At 38.7% G+C, this 24,051-nt stretch overlaps 1 protein-coding gene across 1 annotated transcript; it reads right to left on the bottom strand.

The window, feature by feature from the left end:
• Positions 1-2,290: 2,290 nt before the first annotated feature.
• Positions 2,291-24,051, bottom strand: apoba (apolipoprotein Ba). Its single transcript, XM_069536077.1, has 29 exons — positions 23,913-24,051; positions 23,050-23,091; positions 22,499-22,611; positions 22,252-22,397; positions 20,911-21,058; positions 20,512-20,664; positions 20,003-20,127; positions 19,830-19,906; positions 19,284-19,740; positions 18,936-19,080; positions 18,659-18,805; positions 18,227-18,438; positions 17,553-17,760; positions 17,280-17,450; positions 16,893-17,096; positions 15,869-16,042; positions 15,559-15,764; positions 15,288-15,470; positions 14,941-15,071; positions 14,351-14,561; positions 13,994-14,166; positions 13,718-13,893; positions 13,350-13,471; positions 12,883-13,256; positions 5,051-12,625; positions 4,850-4,961; positions 4,475-4,507; positions 4,182-4,368; positions 2,291-4,058 (listed from the first exon to the last, which is right to left on the bottom strand). Exons 1-29 carry the CDS (start codon positions 23,968-23,970, stop codon positions 2,904-2,906), a joined length of 13,218 nt encoding a protein of 4,405 aa, XP_069392178.1. The 5' UTR covers positions 23,971-24,051; the 3' UTR covers positions 2,291-2,903.

Here is a 24,051-nt window from a genome sequence, read left to right on the forward strand (position 1 = left end):
AAGCAGTGTTTTTATAGAAAAGGTTGCAATACCCAATTTGCCTATTTCTATCAATAGCTTTCTCCTTTCTTTGACATAGAGTGAACAATACATCAAAATATGTTGGACAGACTCCAGGACTCCACAGTTGTCACAGTTACCATCTCTGTGTTTTCTCACAAGCACCATCCCACTTGCTAGTCCGCAATGACCAAGCCTTAATCTTGTCAATTTGATTTCATCAGTTCGAGGCATGGTTATTTTATCGACAGGTTTCATGGACGGTAAATGCTTATCTAAAACATCTCCTAGAAGTGAGCCATTTGTGTCTTTACATTTGCTGCCCCATAAAGGATTATGAGCATTAAAATCTCCACACCACTGGTAACCACACTTAATCCATTATTTCATCAAATTTTTCCATATCCAACTGGAGACAAGGGTTGTAATGTGTAGTCTTCAAGAGATCCCAGTGCCTGTGTGCTGCTGTCTGTTCACCCACACGCTTTTCTCTGTGATGAAGATGAACAAAAACCCAGGCAGGAGTCGTCTCAGTGATGCACACCTTCACTGCATCTTGAGGGTTTCCACAGCAAAGAACCTAACCCCAAACATTAATGAACTGGCTAAAATAAATAAAGAAAAGAAAAGAAATGAAGAACAAAAGAAGAATGTAGCCGACCTAAATATGTTTTCATTTTGCACATTATCCAATATCCTGTTTATCCTGTTTAATAAATAAACAGTTTTTAATTTTCTCTGTGATTGAGTTTGACACCACTGTTTTAGTCGGATCTCTTAGAGCAGTGCACCGTGACTCGCTGCTGATCCGGCTGACTAAAAGCAAGGATCTTGGAAAGGGAAATACAGACTGGGATGCAGAGACCCTCTAGTACAGTACAGCTGGTACTGTTCATTGAGCCATACAAAGAAGTGGTTTGTGAGCTCTTCAGACTCTGCAAAATAGTAGTCGCGATCCCAGTGAGGACTGCTTCTTGTGAGCTGAGTTTTTCTACACTGAAGCTGGTGAAAACTTACCTCAGGTCCACTATAACTGATGAGAGACTAAGCAATCTGGGTGTGCTAAGTATTGAGTCTAGGAGGGTAAAGGTTTTGAATCTTGACTGATTTGTTTTTTTTATGAGTGGTTGTGGGACAAGGCCCATTTATGTGACATGTAGTGATAGTGTACAGTAAGTCTATTGTTTCATCTGGGCTTCGTCATGGTCCCATCCCAGTGATGACTGTCTGCACCTAACATGACAAAGAACTCTGTACTGTAAAGAGGTCTATACTTCAGTTCATTAAAATGCATGGTTTAAATTCACAGTGGCTCATAATGACGTTAGCTGGTAAAACAAGCAGAATACAGATTGTGTTATAATACCTTTTGCAAACTAACTGTTATGGTCCCTTTCACTCATAAAACAAGCATAAATTCTTGCAAACAACATTGTTGAGCTGCAATATGATCTTCTTTAGTTAAAAACAGATGGAATGGATGACTTCCTTCATGTCCTGGGAGGAACATACATAACCCTAGAGACTTGTCTTTCTTTTGTTCATAATACTCAACTGTGTGCAATATCACAATATATTCATAGGAGTTCAGAAAGAGGTCAAGTTTATCAAATGCTTTCCCCAATCATGTTGTTCTTTTAAAAAACGAAATATTGTTCAACTAACTAACCCTTATGTAAAGGTTTACAAATCACATTTTTTAAAATAATTTTTACTATTAGCAAATAAATCTTAATCTTAATAGTCTCCAGTAACTGTAGCTCTCATATACATACAGTGGACGTGGAGCTGTTGGGGTCAATCGTAGGACTGGGACAATTAACCATTGCCCTTTGCTGAGTATGTAATCCAACCTTGTGTGTCATGGCTATTGAAGTAAAAAAAAAAATCTATACTGTTCTGTGTATTGTTCTTTAGTTCCAGCTGACTGGTGGGTATTATACATATAAAGACCCACAGAGGTTATATGGTCCATTGGGGCACGGGGGGACCTCTTGAATGGGAAGTGGTACAGCTTTCCTCAGTTCGTGTTTTACTCTCTTAGTGATCGATTGAGCCCCTGTTTTGTGTGTGTGTGTGTACTGGTGTGGTCGTTTTTTATGTGAAGCATTTTGTGTTCCAGTTTGTTTTATGAAAAGTGCTATATAAATAAAGTGTGATTGATTGATTGACTTGAACTTGAACATTTACTTTGAATGAGTGATGTGGAAATGTTGTACAGTTGGTTAAATGTTTTACTACTGTCTTCAAGACAAATGCATTTGCTACTTACATAAATATTAAGCCACAGTGAGAAATGCAAACATTTGTTTTTATTAGTGTTCAACTGACCACCATCATCAAACATTATCTTTCAATCCATGCTAAACATTAATTGGGCATAACTGTAGAAATTGTCAAGTTGAAAGCAATATCACTTACGAATAATTTGCGTATATTTCACTAAACTATTTCACTGAACTAAAATTCCTTTAGAGGTACAGTGTAGAATTTTGTGATATCTAGTGTTGAAATTGCATGTTGCAGCTGAACGCCCCTGACCTCACCTTCTCCTTCCAAACATGAAAAAGAACCTGTGGTAGCTTCAGTTGTCATAAAAACTCAAAAGGTGTTTAGTTTGTCCAGTCTGGAATACTGTAAAAACATGGCGGTCTCCGTAGAGAGCGTCCCCTCGATGTAAATATAAAATATTTAAATATAAAGGACCTTTTCTGGGCTACAGAAAACTACAATTCATACACTTTAGATGAGTATGAGTGAAAATATCATGATGATTATTCTACGTTAAATTTCTGCCAATAGATCCCTTTCACCTAAATCTTACACACTGGACCTTCAAGTTAATATTTATTGGCGATGTACAAAAAATATTTTTTTTACAAGGACATAAATGTGGTTAGCCTTTATGAAGAAATCCACGGACTGGATTGCGTTGGCCAGCTGCTGAAAGACTTCCAACGGAAGGGTAAGGGAATTTCAATGTCAGTCTTTTTGTTGGTCACTCTAATGTAGGGTGCTGTGCTCTGTGATGCCCTTCTCATTAAGTCTAAACCCTCATTAAGTCCTCCATAGAAATGTGACTGCAAAATAGAGATAAACTCCACGGTATTGTTATTTGCACTTTCCATATTTAAAGCATCATAAGCCTCTTGAATCTTTAGTTTGGTAAGGTCTTTGTAGTTAGCCATCTTTCTCCTTGCCTTCTCAATGTGGTGTTTCGAAGATTTCAGAACCTCTCCATAGACAGCATCAACTTGAGAAGCAATTTCAACATTTTCCTCTTTCAGGTAGGTACGGAAATTCTCTGTTTTTTCAGCAATTACTTGAAAGAGGCTATTAACAGTTTCGTGAAGCAAACTGAACGCCCTGTGCAGTGACTCTCTTAGCTGATCATATGCAGATCTTGTAGTAAACTCCAATTTCTCCATGATCTCATTTCCATTGACAATAAACTTGGTTCCAGGTATGGTGAACTCAATCCCCTTGATTAATCTAGAAACCTTCTCCATGAGGCTGGCAAATCTTTGCATTGCCCTGTCAGTGGCTCTTGATACAGACCGATGAGCATGATCAAACATATCTAATGTTGAGAGCTTCTCTTCAGATCCAGGCATTGTAAACTTTGTGGCATTCATCAACTCTTTGACTTCAATTTGCAAGGCAATTATCTGTCTATCGACATGTTTCAAAACTTCTTTAGTCTCATGAGCTAGTTTGTCTACAACATCCTGCACATTTATTGATTCCCCAAGCTGTTTGACTGAACGCTGCAGTGAGTTAAGAGACATAGGGACCTCATTGTAGGCTCTCTCAATGGTGTTGGAAACTGAGTTTTTCAGCTTCATGCTGCCTCGGTTGAGGTCAAAGCCAAAGTGGGCAGTGTGATACTTGTTAATGATGTTGAGTACAGCATTGTTCATAGCAGGAATCCTGTCCTTGGTCCCCTCAATAGCATTGTGGAGGAAGTCCAGATTCCATGACATCTGTAAGATTAACTTCTGAGAGTTTCTCAATGTGGCTTTGGCTGTGAAAACATCAGTATCCTTTTCAGGAGTAGACTGAAGTTGGAGGAAAAAATGAGAAGATTCACAATTAAAGCTTGCACAGCATATACAATCAATCCATCTGTAGATTTAAAACAATTTGGGATTTTGACAACAATATGCAAATGAAAGATTTACCAGGTAGCGACTGAACAGTTTTCCATACAGTTGTGATGGAGACTTTCGCTGAAAATGCAATCCAAGGAAGCCAGTTGATGGTGAAGACATGGATGCAGTGATGCCATCTTTGCGGGAAGCATACCGGAAGCTCACATCAGTAAATGTTCGGCTGTTGATGTCCACATTGAGAGTATGACGAGACTCCCTTTAAAACAGAAAAACGGTTAAGGAAGTATCTCCTATGTTGCATTTGTTTGGTGCAAACACTTATGAGTGCTGAAATATGCAGAAAATTGTTGACTAAGACTTACATTGAATCAGGCAGAGGGGTTTGGCGTTTCATCCTGAAACACAGAACAGTTTTACTTATAATACAATAAATCCATATTTATCTTGTTCAATCAAGGGCAGCAGCATTACATATATGTTCATAACACCAACCAGACTGCCTACAGTATGTCATGGTAGCTTTCTTGAGATTTGATATCTAAAGGTTTTGTTGAAGACACAAGTAACTCATTGGAAATATAGTCTTAGAATACTGTCTAACACTATGTCTCTTTATAATTTGAGGTGTATGAAAGCCAAGATCCAGCTTTTTTTTACTGCTACAGAGATTTAGCAGTGAAAATAAATCCAAATCAATTCAACACCCAAGAAGCAGAAAATATACTGTATACACTTACCTCAGGTTGTGTGCCAAAACATGTTGCCAGTTAACATTTACATCATTGTGGATCAAGTTCCCTTTCCCATTTGCATTGATTCCTCCATTATCAAATCCAAGGTTTGCAGTGGCTAAGGAGACACCCAGAAAATACAATATTATATATATATTATGTTGTAATTCAGACAATATGTTCAAATAGAGTGTGATATAGTCTTACCAGATAAGTCATATTCCAAGAAGATCATAGTAGAAGTGCAGATTGAATTCAGTGAAGTTGCAAGGCTAGAGTCCTTTTTCTCCAGATTGGCAGTTGTTGATACAGTATAGACAGGGGAGGAAATCTTAAGAGTGGCACTAAGAGCACCAAAAGCTGGGATAAACACACTTGCTGGCAAATGTAGGGACATTTCAGGAATTTCAATTCTTTGCTCTGGAATTGTAATTGTTGGAAGTTCAAAGTTTGAAATCTGGCGTGTAAAATCATCAAGACTGATGGTATGCTCTCCAAAGGTAAACGATTTTGGCAGTGTGAAAGATGAGACTGTGATTTCATATGTTGGCATCTTGAATGAGAGGAATGACATTTTCCCTTGTAGATACTCAATATTAATATTGTAACTGGGCACTGACATTATTGGCAAACCAGGAAGCAGGATTTCAAAGGCTGTGGTGGTAATTTCCTTTGGAATGTTCAGGTTCTTTGGATCAATTGTTAATGGTTCCATGTGTAAATTGGTGAATGGCAAATCAAAGGCTGGAATTGAGATTACAGGTGGAAGACTTAGATGATCAGCATGATCAGAAGTTTCAAATCGCATATCTATGTTCTTTATGGAGTGTGAAATTTGTTCTCCCCAAGCTGGTAAAGGAATGCTAATTTCAGGAATGCTAAAAGTGATTCCATTTTCGAATAGTTTAGATGGTATTGCATACTCCTGGCCTTCCAAGGTCTTTGTATACACAAAGCTGTAAGATATGTTTAGGAATTGTAAGTTGTCCATAGTTGTGACCTGGTCAAGTTTTAATACATCCCAGAGGGTCCTCTGATAAACAGGTAGCTTAACTGCCTTCAAGAAAGCTAGGTGGCCTTCCACTGATTCAGTCAAATCCATGCGTACCTGAGATTCATCATTCGACATGAATATATCACAAGCATGGGTAAGAGATTTCAGTTGTTCCTTACCACTCCAGGCGAGTGACTGCTTCTCTGAGCTGATGGCAAGGATGATGCTCTGAATCAGTCCAACATCACCCAAACTACTTGGCTGACTTGAATCAATGTCCAACATAGCCTTGAGGGTTGTTAAAGGAACAAATTCTAATTCTCCTTTGACAAAGTGCCGTCCATTTGTGTTGAAAGATGCTGATTTAACATTATTATTGCACATGTAATCCATTGTTGCAAACATTCGCTGCAAGGAAACCTCAAGAGCCAAGTTCTTATTCAAGTAGAACTGGAAGATGTTACTGTTTGCGCTTTCTTTTTGCTTCTCTTGTTTTTTAATGTTTGAGTTTAAGGTTGTCCAGACAGTTGAACGCAGGCGGTTTGCATTAAGGTAGAAACTGGCCTCATTCTCTAGGTCTCCAACAAAATTACAACTTCCCATTATTGATATGTCTGACTTCCCCTGGGTAGACATCTCCAGTGACACATAGGAAGAAAGTGCCTCCAGTGTCCAGTTCGAATCAAGGTTTCCTTTGCCTACGGATTCAAGCAGTGGAATGTTGAACATGTATTTGATTTTTTTCTTGGAGGCAACAGTTGGCTTGATATTGGTATTTCCGATGAGTTCTTGGCTGACCTCCAAATTGAGGAAGGGTAGATTGATTTTTGCATTGTTAGTTACAGAAGCTTCCATGCTCCTTTTTGTAAAACTAAGAGCACACTCATGGTTTGCTTCCACATTGTTGTGGTCAATTGATATAGTGCTGGCAAGTTTTATTCCTCTCTTCCTTGTCATACTGGTTGTGCCATCAATTTTTCCATTTAAAACATCAAACACAGATGTGGAGGAAGCACCAAATCGAGCAACAACGTCTGCCTGGTTGTAAAGGCCAGCATTAGCACTCAAGGTAATCACAGTGGATTTGAAGGAGAAATCACAAGTTATGTTACCCATGGCTGGAATCACAATGTTGTTCTGAATGGCTGGGAGTGTCAATGTGGGCAGCTTTATTTCACTAAGAGTTTCTGGAACATGGATGACAGGTATCTCCAAAGATGGTAGCACAAGGTAATAAGATGGTACAGAGAAACCCAGCGCTGGAAGTTTGAAGCTTGGTGTACTGACCTCTTTAGGAACAAAGTAGCTAAAAGCCGGCATCTCAGCACTAAATGCAGAAACGTCAATATTTAGTATCGGTATTTTGTATCCAGGGAAAGTGAAGATTCTTGGAGGCAGGCTAGAAGTGTCAATTTTGTGTTTGATATACTGTGACTTTGCCCGATTGTATGAATCTTTTAGAAGCACAACTACTTTATCTCTTGATTGTTCGAATTGAGCCTGAATGATGTTGGCATTATCAATGATGGCATTGTAGATTGGTTCAAGGTGGAATTCAATGCTGTGCAAATCAGGATTCTTGTGGTAATGAAGCCTCAGGCTCATGTCGAATGATTGTTGAGGAGTGGTAAGCAAGGATTTGAATCCAGCCTGTTCCCATAGAGATAGATGTCTGACCTCAGGGGTTTTAATTTCAAGATAAGGGACCACTATTTGTGGGATCGAGAGAGGAACAGTCAGAAAGTCCAGATTAGCTTCTGCAGTAGCCGATGAGTAAAAGAAGATCTCTACATCATTGTTTTCTGCTGTGAAGTTGTGATTGTACTTGTACTGGTTGAATCTTGCCAGGGCAAACCAACAAGCACGCTGCTTGTCAGAGTTTAGAATTACTCCATAATCATGCTGAAGATCTACTTTACCAGTGAGTTTTAAGGGGAGGAATAGTCTTGAGTTTACTTTATTCTTAATATCAAGCACAATCTCAAATGGATGTGCCAAAAAGTCCAATGAGTTGGACATGACTCCAGTCAAATCCCCAGTGATTTCTGCATCATGAGAGGCCGTCAGTGCAACTTTCAAGTCCCCAATATGTGTCTGTCCATTTAAAACCATAACACTCTTCTTGACAGATGGACCTTCAGTTTCACATCGTGCTTCAACAGTGATATGGCTTAAGATTACTGATTCAGCAGTCAGTGATTGTCTTGATTGCAAAGCCTTACAGTCTGTTTCTCCAGTAAACATTAACTTGACAGTGCTGAAATTTATGTTTAAATCTATATTGCTTCTGTGTGTGCCTTCATCTGAGTAGTCTTTAATGGACCACCTGCCATTACCAGAAGATTCTCCAGTCACAGAAATTTTACCCGATTCCATTGTGGCTGAAATATTCTGTTTCATTGATAACTGACTTGAAGTTTCAACTAATGGGATGTCCAAATTGTGGTTGTACGTTGTGTCTATGGCTGCAGAGATTCCACTCTTCAATGTAAGTGACATAGTGTTGACCAAGTCTGCTGTGTACATTAGGGTTGTGACCTTGGTAGTAGTCTTGGCAAAAGCCTCTGCAGAAGTGCCTGTAAGTGTTAAGGATCCCCCATGATCAATGGAGAAGCCCATGTGTGTAGCTTTAACTGTTTCTATGAATAGAAGCTTCTTCATTCGGGGAGCAGCCAACTTAGCAGTGGCTTCAAAGTTATATTCAAGGGGATCAATTGATGATTTAACATGAGAAATAATTGTGGCTGTAAACTGTGGGCTTTTTGGTGTGGATGTTGAGTTTTCAATCTTTCCTGTGGTTACAAGAGTATACTGTGGGGAATTCACTCTAAATTCTCCATGGAGTTTACCGAAAATTGGGATACATATGTCACTGGGAATATCAGGCAATTTGATCTCTGGAATTGGCAGCATTGTGATTTCAAAATCCTTTACATTTAATTTGGGGATGACGATGGCTGGAAATTTTATTTCAGAAAGAGTTATTTCTGAGAATGAGAGATCTGGTAGATCAGATAGGTAGAGAACTTTGAGGTCACCAAATATTTCCTCAGGGTCAGGCATTTTGATTTCAAATTCTCTGATGTCATCTATGATTGCAACAATCTTTGATTTGATTTCAATGAAGTCTATGGTAAAGGCAGGGATTATGTAGGAGTTCAGAATAGTGAACTCAGGGACTGATATTTGAGCCGGGATGTTAATCTCCTGCAGTTTGTTCAGATTGATGATAAATGACGGAACGACAAGGTCAGTGAGAGGTATAGTAAAAGTGCCAATTTCAATTTCTGCTCTTTTCAGTGCATCCAAAACTCTATCTACTGTTTGCTTTATCTGGGAAATGATCTTATTGTCATTTAAGACTTGTCTAATCTTCTCTATCAACTGGTTAAAATGCACAGTAATGAAGGCAACCATATTGCTGTAGGAGTCACTGGCTCTTTGGAGGTAAATGTACATTTCATCTCTGATATCCATATCAAGTATTCTTTGTCTCATGTCCTCAAGGATATCCTGCATTTTCATCTTAATGTCATTGTAAAATGTAGAGTTGATTACATGTATAAGTTTCTTTACAGCTTCTGCAATCTTTGTGTTTTTGAGTTTTTCCAAATATGTGAAGATGGAGCTTTGTATCTCTCTAAAAAAATCCCTAATAGCTTCAATTTTTTGAACTATCTCATATGTTTTTAGTTGCTCATTGATATAGTGTGTTAGTTCAGCAATTTTCTTGTTCATGTCATCAACAAATGCACTGTAATCAAATTCCTTCATTGACTTTAGCGTTGATGATATTCGTTCATTAAGGGCATCTATGTTTTTCTTAAAGTCAGTTGCTCTAAGCTGGCTTGTCAAACTGTGAAGAAATTGCATAGTTTTATCATAAACAAATTCAAAGTTGATAGATTTCAAAGCATCTGCTACAGACTGAACAGTCTGTTCAATTTTCAATTCCTTGACAAGAATCACCATCTGATCCATTAATGCTTTAAGTTTATCGTCGAGATTGTATTTTAAAAGAAGATCCCTAATGTATGCATACACAGCATTGAGTTTGTTGGGGATTTCATATTCATCAATCCAGTTTACGATAACATCATTCATAGATTCAATCACTTTTGCTATTTCGGAAGAGGGGATTTTATATGACAGCTGCTCAAAATAAATGGCCAAATCAATTGAGAGAAGGTAATCATTTACATCTTGGAAAAACATATTGATGTCAAACTTCTCAATTGCCTGTTTTAGTTCAGACAGTTTATCTTTTAATATTTCTATTATTCTATATTTTGAATCAAGCTTCTGCAGCCATGCAGCACTGGTTTCTGTGAGCTTCTGTAAATTAATCTGTTTGATAATGTCCTCAATGGCATAAAGTGCTTTGATAAATGATGGCTTGATTTCATACTTCTCATCAAAGGCTTGAAGCTGATTTCCAATCTTTGAAAGAACATTGGTTATCTTGGCAGAAAGATGTCCTTCCTTGAGATAGTTTTTTACTGTAAGGATGAGGTCTCTAATTTTAGTGGCACTGTCCATCACTGTGTTTTCCAAGTTCATCTTCAAATTGTTCATCACAAGCTCTAAGTCATCAATTGTTATTGCAAATTCACTGATCAAGAAATCAAGTTGTGCTTTTACTTGATTCACTTTGTTCTCCAATTCAATATTTTGCATGAAGTCACTTACTTGCATTGGTAGTAAATCTAACTTGGCTCTAAAATCAGTGACTAGCTGATTAATATTTAAATTGTTGATGAATTGTTGAAGGGATTCTAACACTTGTACAAGTGTGTTCTTGACTCTCTCAAAAGCAGCAGGAACGCTCTCAATGAATGGGATATCAATAATATGACAGTCACTGTTCTTGTCATACTTGAGGAAACCAGCCACGTTGAATTCTTGTGTTTCTGCTTGTGATCTCTTGTCTTTACCCAGTTTGCTGAAAATGTCTGTTAATATTGCTCCTGAAAACTCAAAACCAATCTTCTCAGGATTATTGTAAGTCATGATGTCCTGGTTGAAAGCATGGTTGTTCAGTTTAGATTTTACTTTCCAGGTCAGATATTGGTCATTTGGTGCCAAGAGGCCATCAAATTTGCTTTCTAAATTAGTGGAAGACTCTCCAATCGGAAGGGAATGTGTGGTTGACACCCGGCTGTCATGTGAGTATGCAAGAGCCAAAGGCTCAGCTTTCACTAACAATTTGCTGTATAGCTGTCCAGTGTGTTCTGCATATAGATTCAATTCTCCATCACTATTGACAAGGGCATCAATAGTGACACTGAAAGGCAATACCATTGTGCGAATGGTGCTGTCCAAACGTAGTTGCTTAGAGTTTATTTTTGCTTCACATTTTGACTTTGAGGAAAGTCCAGCAAATTCAAGTTCACAGTTGTGACTTAGCTGGGCATCCATTATATCTCCAGACGTGCTGAATTTCATTGTACCAACCATATCTTCATAGGTCAGTTCATAGGAATGGTTAATGTTGTGTTCTTCTTTATATGCTCCCATAATACTGCCACTCAGATCCAAATTAATTGGCTTAAGCTTCATGTGGCCTTCATTTTTCAAACTGACATCATAAAGTCTGAGGTCATTTGTCATATCAACTGATGCAACAAATGGCTTCATATCAAGATTGGTATCTTGCTTGTAGTAAATATCTTCACAAATGACGTTGTTAGTCTTTGAGGTAAGAGCTAGGGTCCACAGAGTGAGAGTCAGTCTGTGGCTATTTTCTGTTTTCATCTGCTTCAATGCTCCCATGGTTTTGCTTTCAAAATTCAGAGCTCGATGGTTGAGGACAATATTCATGTTGTTTCTTGTGGTTGCATCATATGCATTGCCATTGAGTATGCCATGCAAAGAGGCCTCCACATCTGTGACTTTACCCTCAATGTTCAGTTCTCCACGGCACTCCTCAGTCATTGCTTTGGTCCTTGAGGACAGGGAAGCACCATTGTTGTCCATGGTACCATCGAAAATATTCTCTACAGTCACAGGGCTACATTGAAGGCTGTTAGTTCCACTTGTTGTCAGACCATTTCTTCCAACCATAAGAGAAGCTTTGTGCAATCCACGACCTTTGGCAAATGTGAGGGAACCTTCAGAGTTCACCTCAAGACCATTCAAATCCAGGGATCCTGTTAAAAGTGAGTATGCCCTATTTGTTTCATCATCTGCTTGTGACTCAATTCGGAGGATGGCCATATGTTTAGACACACCAAGTTCAATTTTGTTACTGACTGATTTTTCCATGAGTGTGGCAATAGCATTGCATTTTAGGGTTAGTTGTGCATCCTTATACTTGATCTCTGCTACATGCTTCAGGATGTCCTTCTGGGCATTGGTTTTAGACACAATGTTTAACTCAGAGTTTGCATAGACTCCACGGATTCTGTTGTGAATTTGTATGAATGGCGAGTCAAAGTGCAGGGTGGACTCTCCTCTTCCCTCTCTTTCTAGTGGAAGCAGATTGTAGCTGTTTGTGTAGGAGGTGTTGGTATAGAATGACCCTATTCTAAGCAATCCATCCAGGGTTCCATCTCCTGAGACTTCATCTGAATCTAGAGTGGAAGTTGACTGAGCAGAATAATAGAGAGAGGCCTGCAGGCCCACTGGACTAGAGGCTTCCATCTTATAGTTAGCTTTTGCATTCAATTTGTTTGTGACCCTTAAGGTTTCTAAGACACTGAAGCTTGTGTCAATGAGGCTATGGCTGAAGGAAGTATTTAGAAGATACTTGAGATAGTCATCAGCCCTTCCAGACATCATCCCAGTTCCTTGACACAAACAAAAATAAATTATATTACTATCAGTATCTGTCACTACACAGGGAAAGAACAGATGGTCTCTGTTATGTTAAGCATTAGTTGATGCACTTTTTAACACCTCTTGCAAGAACCCCTGCAATGTGTGTCAGATGGATTTCCAGATAGAACAAACTAAATTTAATGAAAACTATTCTAAGATGGCGTAGTCTTAACCATTTTTCAATTTGGATACAGCAAAAAGCAAAAAAAATTAAGGAAGCGCTTACCTTCAAGCTTGTATGACAATAAGTTGAGAGGTGATTGAGCCATGGCCTTGTACTGTGCTATGTAGCTGGGGAAATCAACAGAGTTGTTGCCCCCAGCGATTGAGCCTTCCCATTGGTAGAAATTGCTGTGGATCTTGGTGGATGCTTCAGCCAGACCAAGAAGGGGTACAGTGAAATCCAAAGAAGCTGGTATAGTAAATGATGGTAATGGATAGGTTTTGATGGGGATATGTAGGCCTATCATTTGTAAATCTATGAGGGGAATAGATAAAGTGGTTGGAATGTTAAGTTCCTCTGACTTTTTGCCTCCAAATGGAAGAGAAAGTGAGATGGCCATCTTGTCCTTGTTGAACTGGTAACGGAACAAGCTGTCACTATTAAGGTGAAAAAAAAGAAATGGGGGTTAAGGCCATATATTCTTTAAGCAGTTTTTTTTTTTTTTTTTTAACTCTATATTAAATACTTACGACTGTAGAAACAGTTTCTCAGGCATAGCAGGCAAAGTGAGATCTGAGATACTCCTTTTACTTCGCAGGTTTTCAAGGTAGGGAATGCGTGCTGTTAATTTGTCCAGCCATATGTTACCTGCCTTCAGAGTGACATGAAGATTAATTAAATCAATCTTTAAACAAAAAGTACAACGCTACTGTAAAGCACTCAAAATAAACATAGAGACAGAGAGAGAGAGAGAGAGAGAATCATGTTGATACTTTGACGAATTGCTATATACTCAATCAATGATTTAGACGGGATAGGATGTCTACATTTTCCAAAACTTGGACTCATTACCAGTAAGTTATGAAAAACAATATAGTGTCAAATGTCAAAGCACTACCTCAATTCCTTTGTTGACTATATGACGGAGTTTCATATCAGACTTTGCCACTTTCTGGTCCAGGACATCATCGATGAGCCGCTGCAGCAGCTCATGATAATTTCCCACATCTGGGATCAATTTGTGAATCTCAGAATTCACGTTGGATTTCAGTTCCACTTCAAACTTGTCATCATCTGTCAAGAAAAAATCAAAATGCAGGCTCAAACTTATAAATAAATGACTATTCTTAATTTCTTTATTTTTTAAAGATCTGACTGAAAAGCTGTAAGTTACCGTATCTGAGTAAAGCTCTCTGTTGGTACGATGTCTCAGGGAGGGTGATGATTGTCTCTAAGTCCATGAGCACATCCTTATCCCTCTTTAGGGTTGCAGTGACAGACGCATCTGTTTTCAGAGAGGGGATGACCATCTGGAGTTGCAGCATGGCATCCTTCATCATGTCAAGCCTACATTTTGATAAATTACATGTACGTTGATAAGACACAACTCAATTTGTTAATTGTTTGCATTTCCTGGGATGTTTCTCATCCACTCATTCCCTGTCAAAAGGGTTATGAAACCAGGCAGCACAGCTGACAAGCTAGCATTGTCTATCATGAAAAAGGATCCTTCTAGAACTACAGTACAAACCTTGTACGTCCAACAAGAGTCAGTTGTGGGATGTTCCTGTTTGTAATGTCAATGGTGATACCTCGCATCTTCTTTCCCTTAGCATCATTGTCAGTTACCGCCAGCTTGATGCCTGCTTCCACATCATAGTTAGGAATGACGACCTCAGTAGTGAAAATGTTCTTATTCCGGTTGTATTTCAGAGTTGCAGTGGTTTCTGTGGAATCATCACCTAGAAACAGCAGATATTAAACTCATTAGTGTTCATCTTCAGTGGCAGCTGGTGGCTTCAAGATCTATTAAGTGCCATACACACTTAATATAATATTTTTACATTTAAAAGAATGCAGTGATAAAGTTGTGCCGACGCTTATGGTGTACATTCATGAATTCAAGAAAGAAATGATTAAAGTTCATGTCTGTGCAAACTTAGGACAGTCAAGCAAAATCCACTATTATGTTCAATTCAATTTTTTATTCCCATTGTTTGTTTTTTTTTTATCACCACTGCATATCTTAGCCATGGTATGATTAAAGTAAAGACTATGATTACTAGCTGTCAAAAAAACATATGCATGCAAACAAACACACATATTTATTTATGAATGTACCTTCTGCCTTCACGGTTAGCTTCAGAGTGTCTACTTTGTGATGACCCTTTTTACCCTCTCTGAGTCTCTCAGCAGTGATGGTGGCAGTGTACTCTGAAATTTCTCCTGTGGGCTGGATTTCCACTGCAAAACTGTGAAAAAACATAAATAAATCTGGTACTTTGGAAAAAAACATGTTGATTCAATAAAGGAGGACTCCATTAGAAAAATTGAAATATCAAACCATTACAGAGGTATGCTATTTATGCATTAGCTTCCCAATTAAAAAATACAACAATCATATATCTCAGATCAGAAAATCACCACCAACTGATGTTCAAGTCATATTTTATAATGTTTTCTCTTACATGGTTTCTCCAGTCAGGGGGAAATATGGGGCCTTTTCCATGGAAGCAGCATTCGAGTAACGCATTATTTTGCAGAATTTTAAACCACTGAATAAGAGCTGGCAGTCAGTTGAGTCAGTCCTGTCCTCCAAAAGGGATGGCACTATTTGTGTTTGACCAGAGGAGACTGACAGCAGCTTGTTGCTGTATTAAAATAAGAAAAAAGACAGTTATGAATACTGAGAGAAAACAAGAAATGGCTTTTGTATCATTCGACACAGGTGGCACTGACCTAATACTAATCAACTGAATGTTTGACTTAGGAGCAGGTATGGACAGTCTCATCTGGTTATTGTTCACAATGACCTCAGCATTGATGGAACTCTCATGGTACATATTAGTATGCATCTCAAGCCCAGCCTCCACATAGTCTGGAATGTGCACACCCATTTGTGTGATGAATTCTAGCCCAAGTGATGGCATGAAAGACAATTTATTCTGCAAGGAGAAGAATACAACATAATAGTAAACAATGACCCAGTTCAATTCAATAATTATAATTTTATTTTTACATGTAGGCCACAATGGAGAGCCTAACTTACCGTCCCACCACGACCTGAGTGAACCAGGCCTCCTTTGGCACCAGGTGCAAACACACCGGCCAGTGAGAACTTCAGAGGGAAGCCAGAGGCAGTAGGTAGAGAGAAAGCATTCTCCATGAAGATATAGTGGGCAAAGACTTCATTGTCAGTGCTGGAAACCAACGATGAAAGGAACTTTTGGAAAGAAAACAAATAGTTGGTATGAATACATCACTTTCAGTTGAGTATTTCAACAATCATTGAGGTGCTCAATCTAATTTATAAATTACTTAAAACCAGGCCAAAAAGAATAAGATGTAAAAGGTTGCTGCAAGACATAATTGTCATTAAAACTGGGATTTTGGGATATAAATATATCCTTCATCACACTGCCTATAGCATTGTTATGATGTTGAGATTAGCATGCTGACAGCATCCAGCTCAAAGTACTGCTATGCCAAATAAAGCACCACAGATCTGCTAGCATGGCAACCAACTCTTTGGCTCAGACCTGGCAACATCTGTCTGACGTGATCCAAATCACAAGTAGAAAGCTCTAGTGTTCAATCAAATCACCACAGAGTATTGAACTGAGAATATTTTTAAACTCAGTCTCTCACAGATCTATTTGTGGCCACTGCTATAATATTATAAGCCCCACATATAGATATTTTTATAATTTCAAATGAGACATTATTCTTTCAGCGTAGACCTGGGAAATGAGATTCCATCACATGTGTTCACTCCAGACGTATGTTGAGATGCATTCTAATGATAGATGTGATTGTTGTCCTGTGATCTGTCAATTGTGATCAAATTATTACAAGGTAATGTTGATACAAGATCTGGGGAAGGCCTTAGTTCACAACATTGAGCTGTCAACCTTGTGAACTCTTGTTTTTAGTCATATAGCCAACAAAACAACCTTTTTAGGTTTATTTAAAACAATTGGCCTTGATACTCTAATTGAATTCACTAATTTATTTTGGACAAAAAAAGACAGTTTGAAGAGGGAAAGTTCATGTCAGGAAACAACAGATCTAACCTTGGCTGGTAGAAACATGAAGAAAACATGGTAGTACATGTTGAGAGTTTCAACCATCTTTCTCATTTCACTGGACTTCAGATATCCTATCTCATTTCCCAGAAGCCGGAGATAGGTGATGGCCTCTGGTGCTTGAGAGAAACGGACTTCATTCATGAGCTTCTGGAGGCTGTTTGTGATATATTTCAGAAGATCCTCTGGGACCTAAAGACATTTATGTTTTAGCTTGTATCCATGCAAAAGCAATGAAGCTGCCACACTGGTCAGACATAATAGTATTTCCATGTTAGTTCATGTTATTATACAAGTAGTAGTATATGTTCAATTTGAGACAGTGTTGTATTCATGTTGTAGCACAGAAAAGCACAATATGTAAGGTCTGTTCACCTGTCTTTTCATTCTATCTCTGTCAGGGGCGATTCTGTCCAGAACAACTCCTAGCACCTGGGCTTTGTCCTCAGCCCAGTACATGATTTTGGAGATGGAGTCGGGGAAGAAACCGTTCTCTCCAAAAAGAGCATCAATGGTTGGTTCAAATCCTGTTCCCTCAACACCAACCTTGATGGGGTGGATTGTGAATGGAATAGATTGTTTGAAAAATCTTTGCACAGCTCATGTGTATGCCTCCACTACATAAAAAATGTGTTCTTGAAAACATACCTCAAAGATTTCATAGTTGTAATCAAAAACCTTGAGTGTGGTTTCCAGCATCACCTCCTTTGGTAAAGTGTCTCTGCCATCGAAGATGATGTTGGTGTGTGCTGAGCCCAGGCGAGAGTCTATTTTGTAGTTGTGTGACATGCCATCAAAAACCTTGTTTGTGGGTGATGGACGGTCTGTCAAGGCCAACTCAATGTACTCCCTGAGTCTTTAGGAGGGAGCATAAAGAGGATTTCAGATGGCACAGGGCAATAATACTATTTTCTTTCCCTAATCACATACCTCATCTCCTTGTGAGCAAGATCATTTTCCATTTTCACCCTTGTTTTTTTACATATTAGACTTCAGTTTAAATCCCTTAAGTTAAAGGGAAATATTATACAAAGGAGATTATCTTAAAATCTGCATTAACTGACCTTTAGCCGTTGGACTGTAGCAGAAACTGACATTGCTAACACATGATCAACTTTAAGTTGATAAAAGGATGTCAGCAGAAACACTGCAAAATTAGAATTCACTGGTCGCACTGAGCAATTTCTATTGTTTTACCATAAATGTTAACATGAAGCAGGCCAAGAACCAATGGATAACCTCTATATGGACTGTAATCTACTTATTTATTGTACAAGTACATGTTCATTGTAATATGATGTTGCTGCCGGCTAATTACTCACTGATACATCTGTGGCTCATCAGAGTTGCGGATGTTGTTCAGGTGGGAGACCAGGAAGCTCTTGAGCTGCTCATCTCCCACGTTCTCCAAATTGTTCACAATGTCTTTAATAAGGGCTTGATGTGGGTTCTTCATCAAAATCAGGTAAGCTGCAATACGTTTTTCAACAGAGCTCTGTGTGTCCTGGTAAATCTCCATGACAATGCTTCTGACCTGTAGTTGACCAAATGATAAATGACTGAATGTTTCTACAGTAGATCTTCACAATATTACATTTTCAGTTATTAATAATTATAAAATAATTAGAATTAGCTCATGTCTTTGGTGCTCTTTACTGATTATCTTTACTGAATAGTTAATTTGCTCAAATGTCAAACAGCACATGGTGTGTTCATCATCACACTTCCATGCATGTACTAGAAATGTGTGTTACCTCATCATTCATGTCCATCAACCTTAAGGCCTGTATTGCTGCCTTTTGGTTGGATAAAGGAATGTCTGTTTTCTTAGCACATCGCAAAATGGAGGAAATCAAGCTGGGGCTGACAGCTTGCATGGCTTTGCCCATGACACCAACGACCTAGAGAAGAGGAAAAAAAAACAAACATCTGGAATACTGTGATCTTGAACCAAATTCCACTGACAAGACTTGATTCATCAGTGAAGACAGGACTGTACTGTATGTGCAATGTGTGCGTGATCACCATTACCTTCAGTACAAGGAAGGACATCTCATTGGGGTCCGTGAAAAATTCAGAGTCATCATCAAGGATTTCTCCCGAGCAGTCATTTAGGAGTGTCTCCATGAACTTTGACACATCTGTGACAACTGGAGTAACCTCTCCTTTATGGAACCTATGGACAAGTGACAGCAAATTTTCATTCATTCTCAATATTGAATTTATCAGTGGCGAACCTTCGCCTCCCTATTCACTTCCAATCAGTACAAGCAGGGGGCAGAATAAAACATTTGCATCCAGTGGTGAAGCAAATGGCAGTATGGCTTTGCATGGAGCTAAACTTTATTGAACTTTAACCCACAACATTAATTTACTTACTTCTTGACTGTGTTGGCCAGAGCATACATGATTGCCTTGCTCTGTTTATATTGAGCCATGCTGAGCATATCTCTGACACGTGCTGCATTGGGGTTAGCCTGAAGACTCAGCCCATAGACTAGAGCATCCACTTCTAGTGACACCCCATCAATAGTCCTGATTCCCTGGAGGATGGCACTGGTGCACTCTGGAGTCCCACACTGGAGCAGAGCCTGCCAGGTAAGCCAGCCTGATATATCTAGCATTTCAGTGACTGTCTGGCTCAGGGTCTCATTCCTCAGGACACGCAGGCTGGACACCAGCTTATGGAAAAGACTGGGCCTCTTCTCTCCCAGGTCTGTGCCTGCTAAATCCACAAGGTCCCGCAGTGTGCTCAGAGCAGTGTCCTTGGTCTGGACTGGAGCTTTATCATCAGGGTCTTCAAAGTGGAGAGGCTTGCTCTCACTAGGGTTCACTTCTGTGTACACACATAGTTATGTTTTCAATCCAGGATGTGGACTAAACCTACACAATCAGGCTGCAGACATGCTTGAAATGATAGCTCACCAAATGCTCTGTTGTTGATCCTCTTGGAGCTTTGAAAGCTGAGTTCCTGGCTCACCGCAGATGATATCCCATCGTCCCTGCAAAACAGATTTGAAGGGGATGCAAAGTGTAAAGTGGTGCACTTAATACACACAAACACACACACACAGACATGCATTTAAATGATGACTTACTCATTGGAGAAGGGCTGGTAGATGTGTTTTTCTGTGCATATGGCTTTCAAGATGTGCTTTCCCTTGTTGTCAAACTGGTAGTCACAGTCTTGAGTGCTTGTAATTAGATTTGACATGGGACGATGCTGGGAACAAAATTAACAATGTGTCATAGCAATACATACTTTCAATTTGCAGTAAAAATTTGAACATTTCAATTAAATTTTTGGCAACCTACTGGTCCATCCAAATTTTGTAAACCACTTTAAATACAACAACTGGTTGCATTGGAAAGTGTTCCTAAAAATAGCATTTGATACAAATAAACAATAAAATAGATATAAAATATTATTAGAATAGATAAAATACTATCTATAGAAGGATGCTGAATACTAACTGCTACTTAAAGTGCCAAAAGTATACAATTCAAGAGTCAATCAGTCTCATGGTCAAATATTCACATCTCAAATATGGGTCTCAAAGCAATAAATATTTGACTAAGGCTCAACAGGTATCGGTGTCTCTCTCACCAGTTTTTGCAGCAGGGCCAGGGGGCTGTTGGCTAGTTCTCTGCTGTAGAACTGGTCACAATGGGACAGATCTCTGGACAGTTTCACATCTGTGGGGATATCCATTCTGCCATCCTCCAGGTTTTCCATTAAACACAAGCCATGCACTGTGCTCTGAAAAAAAAAAAAAAGTATAACACATGCAGGTGTAAGTCTTTTTATTGGCAGGTTGCCCGTTTACCAGAATTTGGCCTCTGCCATGTTACTTTCCTGTGCATTACCTACTTTCATTTATCATATGAATGCTTTATTGATAGCTGTATGCAACAACCCATCTTCATGTGCACACCCTCCTGCTGTAGTTGTGCCTTTTCTTTAATATTTTGGAGAATCCTCTTTGGGTTGTGTGAGGATACTAACCATGAGGCTGCTCTGTCCATTCTCCACAACTGGCACCATGAGGGCCGAGACAATCCCTCTCTTAATGTTGAGGATGTTGACCGGCTCGTCTGTCTTAGGGTAAAGCTGGATGGTGGGGACGTCCTCTACAGTGAACTTCAGAGGGTTCCTGGATGAAGAAAAGACAGACCACAACGATACATTTTACAGTAAACATGGACAACATTTCAACTCAGTAAAGTATGACACTCTTTTTGTACTTGTCACTTCATATATATTTTGGTAATCTGACAATGTCCCGTTCCTGAACAGCATTGCCAAAGAATTATTGTAAAATAAGTTTAATATCTCACTGTACAAATGTGGTATTAGACATAAATAAAAGATGCATTACCATTAATAAAAAAAGTAAAATGAATATGAATCAGATTCTGAAGGATATCTCAGTTCTTAATTAAAAGGTGCAACACTTGAGGCAAGTATAATCATTGGAAATTTAAATAACTGGAAAATACTTTATTTTCCAATTTAAAAATGCATTTTAAAGTTGGTGAGAAATTGTCAAGACACAGAGGGAAAAATATTAATATATAATACCAATAGTGTAGTGTAAAGACATCAAAAAGCATTAATCAACTTTCTAAAATGACTTTTGAAAACCATTTTAACTTTCTTAGCCATTTTGGGGAAGTGGAAAGTTTTGAACAAATGATTGACATGCTATTACATTTTAAGATGCATGTGTATACATCTAGCAACATTGTCATTCATTTAGAGTTCTGTGTTTGCCCACCTGAATAAAATTCAGATTGCAATATTGTACTGTCCTTTGGTCTCTACCGACTCCTGAGGGAAATATCTTTTTCACTACATAAATTTGTCTGATGCTTGGTGCGTAGCAAGTAGTTTTACGGTTGATTCCAGAGCGATTCTACTGAAAACATTCACCTGATACAGGCGGAAATGACAGAGGCCTGTGAGAGACACCAAGAAACTGAAACTGTCACTAAAAGGGAGCTGCAGTTTCAGGTTATGTTTTATCATTACATACAACATATTTGTACATTGCTTTCACATTTTCATCTTATAGATAATGATTATGACAAAGCAGTTTGTTCCAAGACTGGCAGGCATCATTTTACATTTTAACTTAAACTTTGTAGATCTGGTTGAGGGTGAAGGAGGGATGCCCCACCTTGTTAAAGCCCTGTGAGACAAATTGTGATTTGTGAATATGGGATACAACATATTCAAATTTGCTTTTCTTCTATTTGCCTTTTTGCTCAATATTCATCTCATCACAAAAGAGATGTCAACATTCTACATGTGTAGAAGACCACGTGAGGAATGGTTCGCACTAACCTTTCCATGGCAGCCTGGAAGGCCTCAGATCCAGGGGCCTGCCTGTAGACCGGCTGACCCTGGGGATCCATGACAGACACCTCACTGAGCACACAGTCCCTGGTGTGCATGATGAATCTGCATGCTTGGGGGACTTCGATCTCTACCTAAAGATATGTGACAGCAGACACAGGGTCAGCAGAGAGACAGAGAGGCAGCTCAGATAAGAACTTTCTTTTACAAAGTGGGACACATAACAGTCACGTACCTGACAAGAGACTTTGGGGCCGTTCCCTAGGTTGGCAGTGCCCACCACACCGTTTCTGCTCTCTGTGGTGTACTGGTACACATATTTCTTGTAGGCCTTGAATCTGGATGCCACTGCAGTAAGATGATAGCATCACAACAACAACAGCAGTGAAATTATGTAAAATTACGTCAACAATGAATAACTGTTATTGTACTGAATAACAAATAGCGCAAGGTAAGAGTTCATCAGCATTTGCTGCTATCTCCAGAAAACAGGTCATGTGTTTATTAGTTTAGCACAGCGGGTCAGTGTGTCTGTTTGGAACACCATATCACCCTCCCCCACCCCCTCTATCTACCCTGTGTACATACACACTCAGCCCCTACTGAGGAATTGACAAAGTCCAGTATTTGGGCATTTAGGTAATTCAAATTATAGGGGGAGTACTGCTTGAAACGTACAATGTAAGTGTTTTTAAAACCAAAATAGTATAAGTGTAATGAAATAACCCAATTACGATGTTCAGAAAAGGATTTAGAGTGAAGTTTTGTTCATGGACATCTACTTACATAGACATGTTGAAGTTTGTTCATTGATGTCACTGCTATCCTCTGGAAAACAAAGAGTAAGATGATGTGAATAGCAAACATGATTCTGTATGTCAATAAACACTGATAATTACAACTCAACTAAGAAATTGTGTAATTGCCATGAAAAGGCCTGGGCAAAAAACATTTTGAATTGAGTTATATGTCCCTTTACATCTACAGCTGTGGCAAGGTGAGCAAAACACACACACACACACACACACACACACACACACACACACACGACACACACTCAAGAACTATCTTTTTAAAAAACAGATACTTCTTGATTAGTATAAATTAATTAACAGATAATGTAATACAACAAAATACTAAATAAAAATGCAAGTTAAGTTTAACTTTATCTTAATGAACGAAATACAAAAGGATCTGGGTGGGTTATTTTCTCATTTATTAAAGGCCGATCTAATGGGCACTTTGATACTTTTATAACATACGTGTTTTTCTGCAATTGAACTGCACAGGTTTGATGAACTCAAATACTGTTTCTACACATATTTACACACCATATATGCTGATTTCACCAAGGAATCAATTCATTTATTTTATCATTTAAAACTCAATTTAAAAAATATAAGCCTAAAATAATTGCCGCTGTAAATTCCTCTGCCACATTTTGACTTTTTGTAGAGAGGTATTATGGACAGTCTTGCACCATCAGATGAAATCTGAATCATTAAATATGTTTGGCCGGGAACTATATAAATATATACAGTATGTGGGTGTGTTACAAAAAATTCTACATTACAAAAAATAAACATGCATGCAAGATTAAGCAAATGTCCTAATCCATGTATGCTGAATCAAAATAGATAACTACTTACGAGCCAATGCGTAGCTGCTCAGCAGCAGTAACAGGCACACTTTCCTATAACCCATCATGGGCTATAATGAAGAGTTTTCTCTGTGTTCTTTAACTCTTCTCTCTTGACTAATACAGCAACACTTCTACCCCAATCATTT

The sequence above is a fragment of the Paralichthys olivaceus genome, chromosome 12 (assembly GCF_024713975.1).
Source record: "Paralichthys olivaceus isolate ysfri-2021 chromosome 12, ASM2471397v2, whole genome shotgun sequence".
Lineage (NCBI taxonomy): Eukaryota > Metazoa > Chordata > Actinopteri > Pleuronectiformes > Paralichthyidae > Paralichthys > Paralichthys olivaceus.